The sequence below is a fragment of the Nasonia vitripennis genome, chromosome 1 (assembly GCF_009193385.2).
Source record: "Nasonia vitripennis strain AsymCx chromosome 1, Nvit_psr_1.1, whole genome shotgun sequence".
In the NCBI taxonomy this organism is placed as follows: domain Eukaryota; kingdom Metazoa; phylum Arthropoda; class Insecta; order Hymenoptera; family Pteromalidae; genus Nasonia; species Nasonia vitripennis.
In genome coordinates this window covers 8,469,592-8,487,518 of record NC_045757.1, presented here as the reverse complement: position 1 = coordinate 8,487,518, position 17,927 = coordinate 8,469,592, and the positions used below count along the sequence as shown (strand labels likewise).

The following is a 17,927-nucleotide window of genomic DNA, read 5'->3' as shown; positions in this document are numbered from 1 at the left end:
ATACTCGCGGTCAGTTTATTAAAATCCGAATAAACGGCGAGCCATAAGCCACACCTCTGACAAAGCCAGCGCGTATTAAAATTCAATCGGCCTCGTCTCCTCCCCATCAGGCGCGGTTAAAAACTCGTTAATGAGTCACTTATAAGTTCCTAAAGCCCGGAATTTACAGCGGACGCGCGCGAGAATAGTCGAAGGCATTGGACCTCTCTCTCTCTTCTCAATAAAAAGATCCATAAACTCGGCCTCGCAAAGTGCCAAAAAGAAGGACTACGCTTATACACGTATCCCTTGCTTGTGCACACGTACAATAAGGAGCTAAAAATAAAAGCCTAGCAGCAGCTCGTTGATAAAATTTATTAAGCAGCCGGAGTCTCTTAGCCCAGCATTACACAAACACACACACACACATACACACACAGGTCGCCGCAGCAGCGCGGATTTAGGATCGGGGCCCACCGCTGCACCCTAATAGCAATTAAATATCCGCGCAGCTAATTGGCAATTACCGCGGGAGAGCTCGTCCCTTTTTTTCTTCTCGAGAGCCACCAGGTAGCAGCAGCCGCTGTTACGTGCCTATTCGAGAGAGAGAAAGAGAGAGAGAGAGAGAGAGAGAGAGAGGCGGTGTTATGAGCTTGAGAGAGAGAGTCTCGCTTTTTCGAGAGGAGAAGAAACGAGCGGAGGTGCCGACAGTGAAAACTAGTTTATTTCGGACTCGGCTATAAATTAGAATCAGATCGCCACCGGATAAGGATGTCCCACTAACACCCGGCCACCTGAAAGCCCTTCCTTTTATACTCGAGACTGTATCCCTCTCGCCGCCGCTTTTTTCTTTTATTTCGACTCTATGTCTCCTCCTTCGCTTCTCGTTCTCGCACCTGAAACCGCGGGATTCCGCCCAAAAACTCCTCTCGCGCGTCTCGACAATGCGGCCGCGAGAGCCTGTTTGCGCAGGAAGTAGCTAATTGGAAAGCGATTGTATTAATAATTCCGAGCGATAATAAGTGACCATCGCTCGCGTGCGTCATGCGTACGTCTCTCGGCGTGATTTATTTAATAGCTCGCGAACACACTCGAATAGAATAAATAGCTCGCTCGAGAGCGTATAATAAAGATCGGCCTCTTCTTTTCCGTCGATCGCGAGCGCAAAACACGTTTAATATACCTCGTCTCGCGCGAGTTTTAAGGACTAAAGAATTTATAGGACAATAAAAGCCGTCGCCGTTATATCCCCCTACATACCCGACGAGGAGAGCGTAGTCACTAAAACCGATTTCGTGCATCGAGCAAGCTGCTAGACGCTGTGCACCCCCCTCTTGTTATTCCTCTTTGGCATCGTTTAATTTTAACCTCACGTGAGAGAGCATACGGCGCACGAAGTCGATCAGAGAGCGCGAGAGAGGTGTGTCTCGAGAAGCTGAATGAGTGCGAGCGGGACGAGGAGAAAATTACCGGCACGAACGACAAACGCGAGCGAGTATATGCGCAGGGACCGCTCTCTCTCATACACTCACACACTCGCCGGGGCTTTATACACACACGGGCCGATTCCATTCACTGATTGAAATCTCCGTCCATTTGTTACTGTCAAGAAGGTGGCGATAGCCTTTCTCTCTCTTCGGAGGCTGCTGCTGTGGCTGCCCACACGCTACTCAATAGCGGGGCAACCCACCGCGCCGCCACTATTATTTTCGTCGACGTCGACGAGTCTCCTCTGGCTAACGACCAATCAACCGAGCCCGGGATATTAATTCCTTATCGATTGTCCCTGAGAATAAGAGAGGTGCCCGTCTCGAGAGAGAGAGAGAGAGAGAGAGAGAGAGAGAGAGAGAGAGAGAGAAATTTAACTTGGAGACGACTAGAGAGAAGTGAGTTTCGACCGCGTGACCGATCACGATCGGGGATAAGAGCTTCCTGTGCGCGCGCGCATGTGTACAATACCGTTGCTTCGAACGACCTACCTTCGCTCGACTGTTATGACTCTCTTCATTGCTTTGCTTTCTTTATTCCTTTGCGTCGCGACGGGGCTGTGTGCTCGACGAGGGGGAAGCGTATAACGAGGCGAAAAGGAACGGTGAGGCTGTGTGTGAATGAACTAAGTGATGGGAGTACGTACCTTCAAACGATGAGCTGACTCTGTAGCCAATGCTCGACTTACACCGGCGACACGAATCCACTGCCCATGCTTTGAGTGCTGCAACGAGACGTGAGTTTTCTTCGATTAGGAAAAAGCCGTCGTGTACGAACATTTATTAATTCGAAAGGTCATCGAATGAGACTCACCCCTTGTAGAACGGTTTGAAGGCGGTAGTGGCCTCCGTGGGCGGCAGGCTGGCAGTGGTCTGGTGCTGGTGGAGTATCGAATTCTGCGCCGACGCCGGGGCAAAGTCCTTGTGGGGCGAGTTCTGCAACCTGGTGCTGAAGCCTCCCGCGCCAGCCCCGACTCCCCCGTTGGCCTGGCTCTGCTGCATGTAGCCGCCGACGGTCGCCGCCGCGTGACTCGGCGCCGTGGCTGCCGCCACGTAATGTCCGGTGTTCGCGGAGCCCACGGGCCCATTACTGGGGGTATTGCTGTTGCCACCAGGGCAGTACCCTGCCGGCGGGCCCTGGATCACGCCGTTCGGCGTAGCCGTGGTGACCTTCATGTTGGGCGGCGTCTGTGGCGGGGTATCCGTGCCAACCTCGGGAAACCCCGCCGCCGCCGAAGAGGAGGCGCTGCTGCTCGACGACGAGTTTGGGTTGTAGTGGAGCTGACCACCGGAGGACGAGGAGAGGAAGCCGCCGTAGCGGGCGCCGGTGCTGCTGTAGGGCGCCGTCGCCGCCGATGAGGGACTCATCGAGGCGGACGAGGGCAGCGCGAAGCCGCTGAGGCCCCCACCGCTGGTGGCGCCCACGTCGGCTCCACTACCCCCACCACCTCCCAGCCAGGGCTGCTGCGAGTGGTGGTGGGGCTGGCTGGCCGCGAGGTGATGGTGCTGCTGCTGTTGTTGCTGCTGCTGGTGCTGCTGATGGTGTTGCTGCTGCGCGTAGTGCTGCTGCTGTTGCTGATGCTGGTGGTGCAGCTGGTACTGATGGTGGTGAGGATGAGAAGGTGGTGGTGGGGTCTTGCAGGCGGCCGTGTCGGCTAGGGACCAGATCTTGGGCTTCGTAGCGGGGATCGGGACGCCGGCAGCGTTGCAGTCCGACTTGAGGCTCTCGTCCTTGAGGTGGTCGTCGGGCCCGTAGCCCTGGTGGTGGTGGTGATGATGGTGGTGGTGCATCGAATGGTGGTAGGGATGCTCACCGACTCGGCGAGGGTCGTCCTCGAGGTCCAGGTCGTCCTCGTCGTCGAGGTCCTTGTCGTGCTGCATGTGCTCGGCTTTGACGTGACGCATCGGTTCTGTGAACATCGTCAGAGGTAACGAGCGCGATTAGAACCAGAAGATGTGTTATGATCGATTGCATTGGAAAAGTTGGAAAAATGGCCATGTTATGACGGCAAACAAAAAACAGGGAGAAAACTCGCGCTCGGGAATCCGCGGAAACGTCCACTTAGTTAACAGCGAAAGAACATTAGGGCCTCTGGGTCTGCCGGTCCATCTTAATTGGCAAGAGCGTCGGTGTGGCACATAGAGACAGACATAGGGGGCAGTGGGTGTATCGGCGTTAATGGCTCGCCCGGTCCCCGGTGGTGCGAAAGCGAGATGCGTGTCATTGTTTGGGCTCTCCGCATCGAGGGGGAGCCTCACCACCATTGAAATAGTTACGCAGCTATGCGCTTCGACGGAATTCCCGGGACGCTCTCTCGGATCTAATCCACAGCGCGCTCGTGCGAGGGATGCTGCGAAAAAAGGGGGAGTGAGCGGCACTTTGGGGTGCAAGAGATTTTAGCTTCCCTTGAGTGGTCTCTATTCTGCTCTCTCTCTCTCTCTCTCTCTCTCTCTCTCTCTCTCTCTCTCTCTCTCTCTCTCTCTCTCGGTCTTTTCTTAACGCGGGGTTATAGACTCTCCTGGGGCACTCGAGGATAGCCCCGGCGCGCCTCTGCCAGGGGTGAGAATTTCATTAAGAGGTTCGAATGAGCCGAGGCCGAGGGGTTTACTTGATGGCTCGTCAAGCGATAATTCCCAGGCTGGAGATGAGCAGCAACGGCGGCGGCAGCAGCAGCAGAGGGTCGAAGACGCGACGGAATGGCGAGAGAGCTACCGCCTGCGGATAAAGACAGCAGAGAAGAGTGAGAGAGAGAGACGGCGAATTTTGGTTTAGGGTAGCCAGCAACCCTTATAAAGAGAAGCTTATGGGCCACCTAAATAGATACTGCCGCAGCGAGCTGCGCCGAGTCCACAAGTGGCTCTTTAACTTTTGACCCTCCGCTATCGGCCGTTAATCGAATCATCCCCGGACCGACAGACGTTCTTCGCTCTATACACTCGCGCGTCAGGCGTCCCGATAACGCGACCGTTTATGCAGCCCTGCGCGGATCCGAACGAAACGACCGGTTAATTTCTGTATCAACTTCTTCTTTCCCGTAGCCACATTCGCAATCAAAGCCGGCGGAGTATACAAGCACCGCATGCAGACCGTCGATCGAAGCTCGTATCAGCCGACGACACTCGTGTTCGCAGCTCGTTTCACTGCGGCCGCCTCCTCTTTCCCTGCGATCCGCGCAGCCGGCTGGAAACTGCTGTACGACGAGCTATCTCCGCGGCGGCGGAGAGAAAGACAGCCGCTCGCGATATTGCGGCCAATGCGCCGCCGGGACTAATGGTGGCCATAGGAGAGAGTGAGTATAGTAGGTCTCACCGTAGGCGCCGATACATCACGTCTATTCCATACATACACTCTGTATCCGCGTTGCACACAGAGCTAGAGTGCACTTACACGTGGATAGCCGACGGAAGAGAGAGGAGTGCAAAGTGCAAGAGGGGAGAGCTTGGTACCGTATTGGCCGGAGTCGATCGCACCCTCTCTCTCTCTCACTTTTCACGTGTGTGGGTATATCCACGGGAGGCTGCCTCGTATACGAGAGGCTGCAGCAACGTACACGATATCGTTAATATCACGGCCGATTCTCTTGGAAATTTTCCGAAAATCCTCCCTCCACTCGAGCTAGATCGCGCGAAATATTCAATCCTCGGTGGAAGAAAAAGTACGGCACGAATTCACGCACGCGTCCTATTGCGCCACCGGGGGACGAGCGTATACAGCCCAAGGCCATTAATCTCTTGCGCTCTGTATAGGAGGCAGCGTGCGAGAGGACCGGCAAGCCGCAGCCCGTCACTGTGTTTACCCACATGTGAAGCATTATGTCCGCCCCCGCGATATAGAGGACCTACTGGATATTCATCGGCCGGCGAGTGAGGGAAAATTGGAAATGCTAATTTTTTCGCTCGATCGCTTTTATCCTGCCACATCAGTTTTCAGAGAGGTTTTTGGGATAGGCTAGCTAGCGCTGAATAAACGAGCCGTTCAGCCCCAGGAAAATATTTGGAATCACCGCACTCGCTCGATTACACACCCGGCGTAATAATTATCACGGGCAGATTGAATCGATTCAATTACACTCTTCGTGGAGCATCACCCCGAATGTGTATAGAGAGAAAGTGAGAGAGAGAGAGAGAGAGAGAGAGAGAGAGAGAGAGAGAGAGAGAGAGAGGCATCGAGTGTGATACGTATGCGGCTGGGTAGGATGGTTACGGCTGACGGATCGATTATTTCATTAGGGAGAGGGGACGACGACTCTGCGCGATTGGCCGCGTGGCAGATGGCTTTCGACGTATCGTCGGCTTATACTCGACTTGGTTATACGACGGGAAGAATCTCGTCCGTGTTTGCTCTATGATTATTGGGTTATGTATAAGTTAATACTCGAATTGATAAAAGCTTTCGCGGAATAAACAAGTGGCATCTCTGATGAATTCGAGCGGATGAGAAACGAATGGCTTTTAATTATGAATCCTCAACGTCTGATGTATATGAGCGAAGCCAATTAGCGGCGATTATATTCTTGTAAATGGCGCGCGTGTGTTTATTTTCGAGCTAACGACTTTTTAATCAAGGATTTGTGGGGTAATGAGGGAAACACCGGCGAGATTGACGTGCGAGCGCGCAAGAAAACGCTTCCACCGCCGATTTATAAATAAATCGAGTTCAACTCAGTGTATCGCGTCACTTTTCGTTATGATCGAATATACAACGGAAGAGAAATCCTCCTCACCGTTATCGTCGAGTCCCCGCCTGGCGTCGTCGCCGACCCTGTCCTGCCTGTTATCACTGCCCATGTCGTCCTTGTCCTTGTTGTCCTCAGAGTCCGTGAGCACCGCGTCGTCGTCGTCGTCCGTCTTGTTCTTGGGCTCCCAGGTCATCTTGTTCTCCTTCTTCAGTCGTCTCCTGGCGTTGGCGAACCACGTGGATACCTGCGTCAGCGTCATCTTCGTGATGATCGCCAGCATGATCTTCTCGCCCTTGGTGGGGTAGGGATTCTTCTTGTGCTCGTTCAGCCAGGCCTTGAGGGTCGCCGTCGACTCCCTCGTCGCGTTTTTCCGCCTCGCCGCCAGGTCGTAGCCCGCGCCGTATCTGCAAGGGAATGAAAAATTTGGTTAGTGGTGGGTCTCTCTAGTATACCGACGATAATATAGAGAAGTATAGTCACTGCGTAGTCGCGGGGGAGATGAAAATATCGATGTTGACCGCGAAGCTCCGCTAAGAGAAAGGATCGATCAATCTTCGTCGAGATCAATCAATGCTTTATCGCCTCGCGCGTATAAATAGAGATACTCTCTTTCTCTCACCCTCGGTCATTTCCCTCCCATATTTCTCCCGTCCTCGCGTCCCCCAAATATTACGAGAGAAAGACAGAGAGGAAAAAAAGTCGAATAACCCCCCTCGAGATTTCGACTCTGTACACTGGCTGTATCCTTGGCTCTTAAACTCGGCGTCTGTTTTCCTTTTTTTTCGACGGGATGGGCTTCGATTATACGGGCCCGTTCCCCTCGCGTATGCACGAGTCTTTTTGCCTCTCTCTCTCTCTCTCTCTCTCTCTCTGGATTTTTCGCTCGTTTCACGTGCGCTTTGATTCGCCGCTCGTCCTTCTTTATGATTATTACACGCGGGAGACAGAGAGACGCGGTCGGATCGAGTCAATGCGGCGTGACTGATGGAACTTTTAGTGCGGCGTAATTGAATCCTACGGAGAGTCGAAATTTCGGTCATTGTAGTCCATAAATTAATCGCGGAGATTTCGAATTTATATAGGAAATCTCGGTTCCGACCGGAATAGCAGCCACAATACAGCTAAAATCCTCCGCGTTCGAATCGAATATTCAAAGCAGCATCTATCACTCGGCTCCCTCGCACCATCTCTCTGTCGCAGCGAGACTCTCTCTCTCTCCTCTCCCTTTGTTTATATCCCCTGGCCGACGCACTCGACGACGCAGAAGCGAAAGAGGGTTGCCCCGGCAAACGTATACACACGCGCGCGCGCGCGCACGTATACACACAGCGCGGCGAATAAAGCCCCGAGAGCGGCGTGATTCGCATCGCCGGCTCTCTCTCTCGCTCACTCACCGTAATGGCGATCCGATCGATTCTCACCCCCTCTCTCCGCGAGAGTATATATAGCCGTACTTTTTTGCCTATCTCGAGTCCTGCGTGAGCCATTTTTCGCGTACAGCTGCAGTTTACTTTTTTTCCGAGAGGCGCAGCTTTCGAAGATGGATAAGTCTTTTCATCCATCACTTTGATCAACGAGAGAAGAACCGCTCGTAATTGAGATCGAACTACATTTAATTACCCAATAAACTCCTCGCTCTCTCGCTATTTCGACGGACGAATCACCAGCGCGATATCGACAAACTCGCGAGCGCAGCGGAGTCGAAGTCAATTAAAGCTCTCCTCTCTCCCTCAGGGGAAAAAAAGGAAGAAGCAGAGCAAAACACGTCGTCACATATTGATATTGAAAGCAACTCTCAGAACCACGTACAGACACACACATCCGCGCGCGTCCATATTTACACTGGCTAAAAGTGACGACTGTATACTCGCGCCCCGCGTTCATCTCGTTTTCTCAATTAGCGCGGGCAAACACAAACTCGCGGAGGTCCTTTGTGTCTTGCGCGCAGCGCATCATTCAGCGACGGCGGCAATAAGAAAAAAAGACAACAGCGCGCGAGCGGCATATTTGGACAGCGAAAGGGGAAACAGAGAAAGAGGGAAAAAAGGAGAAAGAGAGCGAGTCAATAGGCCTCTCGAGAGATTCGAAGGGCGAGCCGCCGCCGGCTACAAATACTGCAAATCGAACGAGACCTCTCTTTTCTTTCCGACGTTTAGTCCTGCGCGACGCTGATTGCGGATATTCGGTGCAAAAGGCGCTGCGTCGTATAGGGTTGAAACTATTACGGAAATTAATCAAGAGCACAGCTCGAACGTGAGTCGATCGATCTCGCTCGCTTTCCGCCGGGGCGAGATGACCGGGAACGAAAGTAGCTCCGAAGAAGAAGAAGAAGAAGTATATACCGGAAAATCGAGTGAAAGAGAGAGAGAGAGAGAGAGAAAAAAGCTCTCGCGGAAGTGCTACTCGCGGAAAAGTAACGGAAAAAAGGTGGAGTGCGGTTACGTCGCGCCGGTGGTTTTCACCCTCTATTAAACTCCCTTCAGACAAGGGAAAGGCGGTATACTTCGCGGATTTCTTTCCTCGAAAAGTGCCCCGAGCGCTGTAATGCGCCCCGCGGAATCGATACTATTTCTCTCGGCGATGCTGCTCTGTCATTGTCCCTCTCTCTCTCTCTCTCTCTCTCTCTCTCTCTCCCGGGAATTATATTATTGTTTGAAGAGTCCAGGGCATGAGGCTCGACGATCGCGCGGCTAATTGCCGGCGATGATTAAGCGAGTCGTTAGAAGTAATTCAATCGTGAATATAGCCGCGTGCAATCTCGTAACGGAATGTCGACGACGCGACAAAGGCTCAGCTCGTATGCATACGTGACGCGCGCGGCTGTGCAACCTTGAAAGGTTAGCCAATATTAGCAGAAGACGCGTAATTGCGCGCTGTACCTGAGTGCTCAGACTGATAATGCGTGTAGACACGAGGAAGCGCATCAGGCTTTGACTCTGTACACCACCGAAATGCGCGCGACTAATAACTTTCCGCTCGTATACGGTATATATAAGCGTCCCTTTGATATTCGCCTGCTATATATTCCAGTCTCGACGTTCATATGACCGAACGCTCATTTTCCGCGAGACAAGTCCCATCGAGGCTGCGGCAGTGCGTCATATAATTTTCACCGGCGCGTCGCCGCGTATACTCTCTCCTAGACCACTCCGTGAGGTCTCTCGCGTGTAATGACTTTTTTCTGCGCGTCGTCCCTCGGATACATTTTTTGCCTCCTCGCGGCTACTGTTTCGGGGGCGAGCTTTTATTGAAAAATAGAGCTCGGCGAGAGCTTGCAGCGCGGAATTGAACGTTTCGTACACTGCAGGGATGAAAGTTTCACCGGCAAAATGAGATGCTGTACGGTAAAGTGCTTATTGGGCGGGGTATTATTGCGGATATCTGGAATTTCATTTTCTGCGTATCGATCAGTAGTAACAGACGTCTCCTTTTTTTCTCTCGTTACTGGAACGAACGACTTACAAACTACTGTGTACACATCCACCCGTATAATATATCCCATAAAACGAAATCATCCAGCTTTTTCCACGTGGCGTATAATGAGCGGCGCATAAAGCATTGGCAATAAGCGATTTTTCTCTCTTCGTCTCGCTCGATCTTCCCGACCAATTACATACGTAGTACAGAGTCGTCGCACGGGTGTATATCCACGGGCCCTTTGTGTAATAGCGACTAAACGGCCGCCGCCGCCGCGGAGGTCCTCCTCTCGATATACATATATACATACGAGTGAGCGGCGCGGTGTATTTATTCGTCATACGCGCGGAAAGAAAAACGGCGTGGAAACCGGTTGCCGGGCGGGACCGTCTGACTCTATTACCGCGGACTGACTGACCGGGAGGTATGGTATAAGGCAGCGCGGAGGGAAAAAATACAAAAGGATGCGACGAAAGCGGAGGCCGGCGTCCTTTGTAAGCGCCCTGTGCGGGCCCGAAATATTGAGTCGGTAGAGAGACGTCGTCGGTTGTCGCGAGTGAGGAATCCCGTTGTGAGAAATTTTTCGCAGTGCTGCGGAAGTAGATTTAATCAATTTCAATTTGGGATTTATGTCTGGTTATTCGATCAATGATAAAATGATTATAATCGTATTGTGAAAAAACTACCACATCATATAACAAACCACATTATCACAACCCCGACCGTCAGCTAATTCCAAGAGTATACACCCGTCCAAGCCCAAAACTCACGGGCTCGACAGTGAACTCGGCTCTGAAATAAAACCAAAAACTTTGCATTCTCCTCTCGTCGCGGCTCGTAATACGCCGTAATTTCACCGACCTTTTACAACGCGTCCGCGCGCGTATTATACATACTATGCGTGGGCGCAGCGCAGAAACTCGCAGAGCCAGCTCTGGCAAAAAAGAAGCAGGGAAAATAAATAAACGAGCCAAGAGTCGCGCGACAAAGGGAAGAAACACACGAGAGCGCGTATATGTAGGTATACCTCCGCGCGCGAAAAAACAAAGCTCGCGAAAAGTCTCGGCGCAGCGCAAACAGTTTTTCAGGCTCCCGTGCATATAACGTGCGGGAAAAAAAGAAAAGTTGCATTATTTTTTTTGCACACCCGCCCGCAGTATATGCGGCGAGGCAGAAGTAGCGCCGAGACTTTTTGGGAATTCAACGCGCGGCAGCTCGTATGTTTCCATATATACCTAGGTGAGAGAGAGAGAAAGAGAAAACGCGTGACGGAGGGTCGCACGCACGACTTTCTTGGGCTGGAAAAACGTAGGGGAGAGAACGTCACGGCCGAGTGAGAGCTTGAGTGCTGCGGTAAAATATGGAGGGAGGGAAAGAGGCGGTGAGATATTTTAAAAAATTATTTCGGATTTTATTCGATTTTTTATATGATAAAAGAAATGAAAGATTGCTGTATGACACATTGCAAGAGGTTGGACAAACCAAAGCACCGCGTCACACTCGGCCGCACGCGTCGTATTAAAAAGAAAGCGAAAATATAACTACGGAAAGAAATATAGCGATAGGAATAAAAGAGAGAGGGAGAGATGTGGGCTATTCGGAAAAGCGAGGGGGTCGCCGCTCGGGATAGAGACGCGAGTGCAAAAGCACGGAGAGAGCGAGAGAGTTTCCCTTTTTTCGGCCGCTCTGAGCGATGGCGAGTTTATTGGCTGGTTGGCAGTTGAGTCAGAGGGGAACGAGAACGAAGAAGAATAGTTGCGCCGAGATTCATAACGCGGTTTTTGGGGTGTCGACGCACTCAGCTCTGTGGCCGATCAAATAGTACGTAAATTATCCGGAGAGAGATGCCCCCGTATAATTTATCAGTGATAAGTCGGTATCAAAACAGGGGCTAATTAAAGCTCGACACACTTTTACGAGAAAGAGCGAATTTCGAAGTCTTCTTTTAACTACAGGGGCTTAAGCGTAGTTGCTGAAGTAGAGCGAGTTACGCTACTGCTCCGCTGTATACAGACTCTAAAGCTAGTCGAGCGCGAGCGTTATATATCGGGCGAGCAGTTTGTCGCAGTGGAATTAGATGAGTTATTTCGACGTCGAAAGTGTTCCCGGTTATATGCAACTCGGAACATCGCTTTCGCATTTTGTACTTCGCGCGCTTACATCATGCCGGGCACGGATAACTTTCTATAATACACTAAACTATTATATGCACGCGCGCTTGTAAGCTTCTTCCGTCGCTGCATACATTTATTCTTGCGACGATACTCTCTATGCGCGTCGTATCTTCTGTTATTAACTTTATGCTAGAATTTGCTACCCGATCCCCTTATGGATGTGAGCCAGAGATACGGAGTTGGTGTCTGTATCGAATCGATGTATACCTTCATGGAATATTGCGTGAAAAAGACACGCGAATAGAGAGAGGTCGCCACCTCGTGGGCAGTAGACGACTGACTGTATGTGGGGGAGAAGCTCATGCATAGCGGGGTCGAAGTATATCCCGCGCATACTCCGAGAGCTCCGGCGGCTTCTCGTAGTATTAAACGAGTAAATTAATAGCGGCTCTCACGGAGACGCTCCGCTGCAGGGGGACGTCGGCTCTGAGTAGGTATATATCCAGTGATAAACAATGCCTACGCGGACTGATGGGGAGAGCGCGGAACCCGATGCACTTGCACCAGAGGCTGCGGGGGGTCCAAACGCGTAGAGGGTGGCTGAGTCAAGTCTATACATTCGGCTATTTTTTATCGTTTGACTTCTTCGACGCGGTAATTTAACGAAAACGGTATATTTAACGAATTTTCAACGCACGACACTCTGCTGTAAAAAAGCTCATCCATTGAAAACCGCGAGCGACTGACCATTAATTCCCCCCGAAAATAAACTTCAGCGAGGGCGCGCTCAGGAGCATTCCTCCTTCACTCCATTCAAATCCGGAGCCTATTCTCTCGGACTGTATTATATAGTCCGCATATACATCCCACTCCACGGCAGCGCGGAGAGAAAGAGCGAATAAATAAACCAATGAGGCTAAAAACAAACCCGAAACTTTCCCTCTCGACCCCACCTAATAAACCCCCTTATACTCAGGCGCGCGCGCGCGCGCACATCCCTCCGCTTTCATAAATCTCTGGATCCCCCTCCGAAAAAGCGAGTGTACAGGCGCAGTACGAAAATTCGCGCGCAGACGCGCGCGGCACCTGTGGGAGCGAGAGTAGGCGTGCGAGGAGGAAGCCAATCAATAAACCCGCTTCGTGTCTCTCTCTCTCTCTCTCTCTCTCTCTCTCTCTCTCTCTCTCTCTCTCTCTCACTCTATACATATATATACGTATACGTATATACATATACACAGAGGAAGACATCTAATACCGGTGGCGGTGTGGCACTATCGGCCGTCGTTGCCTACGCTACAACTACTAAATTTCGCCTGCCTAGACTAGAGCCTCCATATTATGCACGCCCACTCTCGCGCGTGTATAGAGACGGCCGCGTGTCGAGTATGCATATACCGCTGGCTTTTTCGTTTTGCTCGTCGAAAGGGGGACGAATACGCGGCTGTGCTTTTTGTCTATTACGTATTTCCTTTCTTTTTTCCGCCGAGATTTCATTCGATTGCTCGCGCGGTGTGCTTGTGACGATTTAATGGACGAGCTTTTCGCGGCGATATGAACGCGGCGGAATTCGCACACACGGATTGATGGTGTGCCATACCCGTAGCTTCGACTGTTGTGAGCAGAAGGGGTTTTAAGGCGGGATCTGCATTAGAAGCGGAGGCGCCGGAGCGCTTAGACGGATTATTTTGGATTTTTCATGAGCTACAAGGTTATATCCGTCGGCTTTGGATCAAAGACTAGTAGTCTGAATGATTTAGCGACGGGCTGAGTGTTTGATGGGAATTAACGGGCTTGAATGCGGGGACTGATGGATCGCCGGTGATTTGTAATCGGAGCGTTTATGGTGACGGCGATGGTCTGGCTATTACGTCTGGTACTACTGCGCTGTTTAAACCAGGTTTTGTTGAGGGATATCGTAAAGTGCTTTTGCGCCACCTATATTCACCGACCAGTAACTGTACCGATGAGTTTAAGTAGTGGGAGAAAGGCCAGTCCAAAACTGTTTTATTGTGAGACTTCCTTCATTTTACTACAGATAATTTTAAGCTTTGCTCGGTCAAAAATTAACTTTTATCGTGCAATAAAAAAAAGATCGAAATCACCGACGAATCTCCCTCAGCATTATTCCCAGAACGCGTCCCAGTGAGAGAAAAAAGAAGAAGCGACATTTGTAAATAGCCCGGCACACAAAACCCAAAATAAAACAATCCGTTAATCAATCCCATCGCCTACTCCGACTCCTTCCTCTCGTTCCCTCTCCGATGTGTGCGTGTGTGTGTGTGTCGTCTCACCCCATATGCAGTCGACCGCGTTAATCCCACTTTCCGGAAGAGGAACGACTACTTCTGCCTCTTGACAGATCCTCTCCTCTTCGTTTCGTCACGTATACTTCTGCGGGATTAGACGCGCTCGTATATTATAAGCGCGAGCGCGTGGATAGAGGCCTCGATAAATTTCCAAAATTTTTTTCCTCCGATCTCGTCGCCGACGCCCGGTGAATTACGAGACAAATTATAAAGCTGCTTATAGCGGGTTTGCGTGACTATTTAAGATCGATCTCGAAATAAAGCAGTTGGTTATACTCGAAATTTAATCGAGCTCCAAGTTTTCGCCTATTGTAGTCTCGTGGAATATAGTGTGTAACAAAAATGTAGGAGAGAAAGAAGAAAATAGAAAGCAAGGAAATACGTACCCATAGGCGGCGAGCGTCGGATCGTAAGGGTAGTAGCCGGTTGCCGCAGGCTGAAGCGCCGCCGTTCCCCAGGCAGCGCCCATGTCCGCCGTCATTCCCATCCCCGTCGCGTCCTTCAGTCCGTACGGATTTCCCTGGAACACAGAGGAAAGAGCTGCGTTAGGGCCATTCACTCGTAGCTCTGCACTGCTATTGTGCTCCTCCGAGAGAAGCTCTCGATATACTTTTTTTTTTAACTTTTCAAACCGTAGGCTGCCCTTCACTGTATCGCCAACTTCGAACCTCCTCGTGCATGATTATTCAAATACACGCGACTCTCGTCTCGAGGATCGCTCGGCATAAAATTAAAACCTACAAACTCTTATACGCGTACAGTAGAAACGGCAAGCCGACACACGGCTAATGGTAGCACAATAGGATATTATTAGTCCTCGGAGGGCTTATAGAAAGCCGCTGCTGCACTGGCGCCAGGGAGTTTCGTATTTCGGCTCTCTCCGACGTCGCCTTACTTCTTAATTCCATTCGCTCTCTCCGCGCGCCCAGCTCCCGGACTTATAAACCCACTCCCGTGGCGCTTTTTTGCCGTTCTCTTTTTACGACTACCGCTTTCGGGGAGAGAGAGGACGACAAAAAATTGAGCCGCCGTGTCCTTGTTACGTATTAAAGGTATGTGCATCCGATAGCCCGCCGGCGCTTTTAATGGGGATATCGCTCTGATATTTTCAGCGACGATGATAATCATAAATATAGAGCGAGCGAGCTTCATTTTCCAATTAAACAAACTTGCGCGACTCGGCGAAATTATTCATGCGACTGCTTTGCATCTCGAGCGCGGGTATACGCGTATGCGAATAAGAGGGCATCGTCTCCTTTAATGGCGAGCCGCGGGTGGTTCAGAGCTCAACTATTGTTATACGCGACTGGAAATGCTGCACGCGAATGTGTCGCTCGCGAGCGAGGGAAAAATGCTCGTGTGCATTATGCTAGTCACGTGTGCAGTATATGCGGCTCTCGCTCGATTAAAATCCTTATGATTCGCTCTTGGCCGTCTTCATTTTTGCGGAGTCAAGAGAGCGGCTCCGATTGTCTCTCTCCCTCGCATAAATCAATTTGTAAGTGGCCGCTCTTATCTTCGTTTTTTCGTCGAGACTTGCGCCATTGGGGCTCTGCGACTCTCGTAATTGAGACTTGTAACAATTTTCTTCTTTTGCGCCCGCGCGCACAGCTCATTGTATTTTCAAATCGGATGTCGAGCCTCTTTTTTCGCGCGCGAATTGTTTTCGTTCCGCCACATACGTGTAGGCGTAAAAGAAGGGACGACCGCGCGTGTCGTGGGAAAGAAAAGCCATTACGCGATCCGAGAGAGCCGTCATTTCCATGCAAACTGTTCGGAGATAAAAGTTTCGGGGGAATTATTCGCGTTGGCCACCACCGCGACAGAGAGTCTAATTCACGCTCTGGATCACGAATTCGATCCGTCGGCGGCGACAAGCGCACGTGTGTGTATTCGAACTCGGCGCTTATGCAAATGCGTTTTTGCAGCGCTTAATGCACCTGTCTTTTATCGTCGAAAGAGAGAGAGAGAGAGAGAGAGAGAGAGAGAGAGAGAGAGAGAGTCAAAATCGAATTTGCATTCTGCGCAGTGTGCATGTATTTCTAACGCGTGTCGTATATACGCAGGCTTTAAGGTCAGACGAGATTGTCGAGTGCCGCGGTCGTTAATATAAGCCGCTGGTGAAAAAAGCGAACGTCAAAATACTAACTGGAGGCGTGTTGGAAATCGAATTAAATATCTGTACGCTCGCCGCGTGTTTTTCGCAGCCGTACATCTCCTCCTAGCTCTCATATACATGGATTATAAAGCGAGTTACAAGCGTTAGATTAATAATCTAATGCCGCGTTTCCTCATGTGTATTTCAATACCTCGCTGCGCTGCTTTTTTTCTTCCTCGACAAACTTAATTACCCTGCTACATTACAGTGCATACGCAAGAAAGCAAAGCGCACTAATTGGCCGGATCATCGTATCCCAAGTAGCTCTTTCGAAAAAAAGTCTCTCCCGACTCTTCGAAAATAGAATACACTATACACGCGTCCCCTCTCGACACACACGTATCTCCCCGTACATCTTCCTCAGAGTATAAGTCCGGCGGTCGTCTCTCGTATTTTTTGCCTATACACACATATCTCTCCCGCTCCCTTTCCTTCGCGCTCGCGCGACATTTCCCTCCGCGCATAAACGCTCAGCTGCGGCGTGTCTCGCGATTAAGCGGACGATGCCGGTAAACGATTATAACCGGCGTTACTTTTTTTCTTCCTCTCAAGCGTCCCGCGCTTAGAGAAGGCTGTGCGCTCTAATTAAAAGAGGCGAAAAAAGCAGCTCGTATAAGCGTGCGAGGGAAGCGAAAGAGTATCAGTTTGATTAATGTCAGCCCTCTGTAAGAGTTATGGCGGTGCGTTTGTGCGTATGCGCGCGGTGATAGGAGGCTTTGATAGCCGCGCCGGCGGCTTTTTTGCGGAGCTTCCGCACGCGCTGCTGCTGCTGCTGCACCTGATGCCTTAATATAAAGCGCGCGCGAGTAGCGTGTTGTTGTTGTTGTTAGCGGCTCTCTTTTTCGGCTTAATTTTTCTTGGAGCCGCGTGAGATAAAAAAGTTCAAGTGTGCGTGATACACCGCTGAGTGTAATGGCGTTGTAATTTATGCGTTATACACTCTTTATTCCTCGGCGTCGATTTAATTCGGCAGAACAAATTGCTCTTCGTTACGTAGCCCCATTGTTCGGAATATCCCTTTGGCGAGCGACACGATCCATCCTTCGCCAGCAGATGTCGCCCGTCTCGGCGCCAGCGTCCGAGAAGTCGTGCGCGTATACTGTACGCGATTCAAGTACCCGCACGCGATACTCCTCCTTTTGCCTTAGCTCTCTCGCTGTACGTACCTTCATATAATACTCCGGCTGGCGATGCCCGAGACCACCGGGCAAGTAGTAAAAGGCGGAGAGAGCAGGCGAGCACATGCGGTAGCCTCCCGCGGCGCGCCGCCCATTTTCATTCAATGCTAATCCGATTCTTATTATATTATAATGCGCAGTCGCGAAGAGTCGTTACGACGACGCTGTGGCAGCGGCGGCGCTTTCTCGGCGATCGACGCCTCGCCTCCACTGTAAGGCTTCTTCTGCAGCACTACTGTGTCTGCTGCTGCTGCTGTTGTTGTTCGATACGAGAGACTACTGTGTATGTAAGGGGTGTTGCGCTGGATTTATGCCCGGAATTTCAATTTTTATTAATTGCTACCGGCGATTGTCCGCGCGGGGATCGAGACGGTCGGCTCGTATCTTATACGAGCGTAATGCACACACGAGAGAGTTTGTTTGAAAAACTGGCGGGAAAATCGAGAGCGTATAATTCAAAACCAATCTGGAAGTTCGAAAATCACACGGTGGCGGCGTTTACAAGCCGGCGAACACGAGCGTTAACCCACGCGATGAAGCAATTCCCCGAGCGCGTTTCGAAAACGCCGTGCGCACACCAACAAAAAGTAGCGTTAAATCGAATAAACA

General features: G+C 51.0%; 1 protein-coding gene across 2 annotated transcripts in view; it reads right to left on the bottom strand.

The window, feature by feature from the left end:
- LOC100121348 (homeobox protein caupolican) overlaps positions 1–17,927 on the bottom strand; it is a 64,571-nt gene that overhangs the window by 5,812 nt on the left and 40,832 nt on the right. For both annotated transcript variants that reach the window (XM_031926307.2, XM_008218453.4), the window contains exons 3-6: positions 14,369–14,502; positions 6,191–6,549; positions 2,281–3,376; positions 2,114–2,191 (exon numbers count right to left, since the gene is read on the bottom strand). In XM_031926307.2, coding sequence (XP_031782167.1) covers positions 2,152–2,191; positions 2,281–3,376; positions 6,191–6,549; positions 14,369–14,502 — 1,629 coding nt within the window. In that variant the 3' untranslated portion in view covers positions 2,114–2,151. The remainder of the gene's footprint in view (positions 1–2,113; positions 2,192–2,280; positions 3,377–6,190; positions 6,550–14,368; positions 14,503–17,927) is intronic.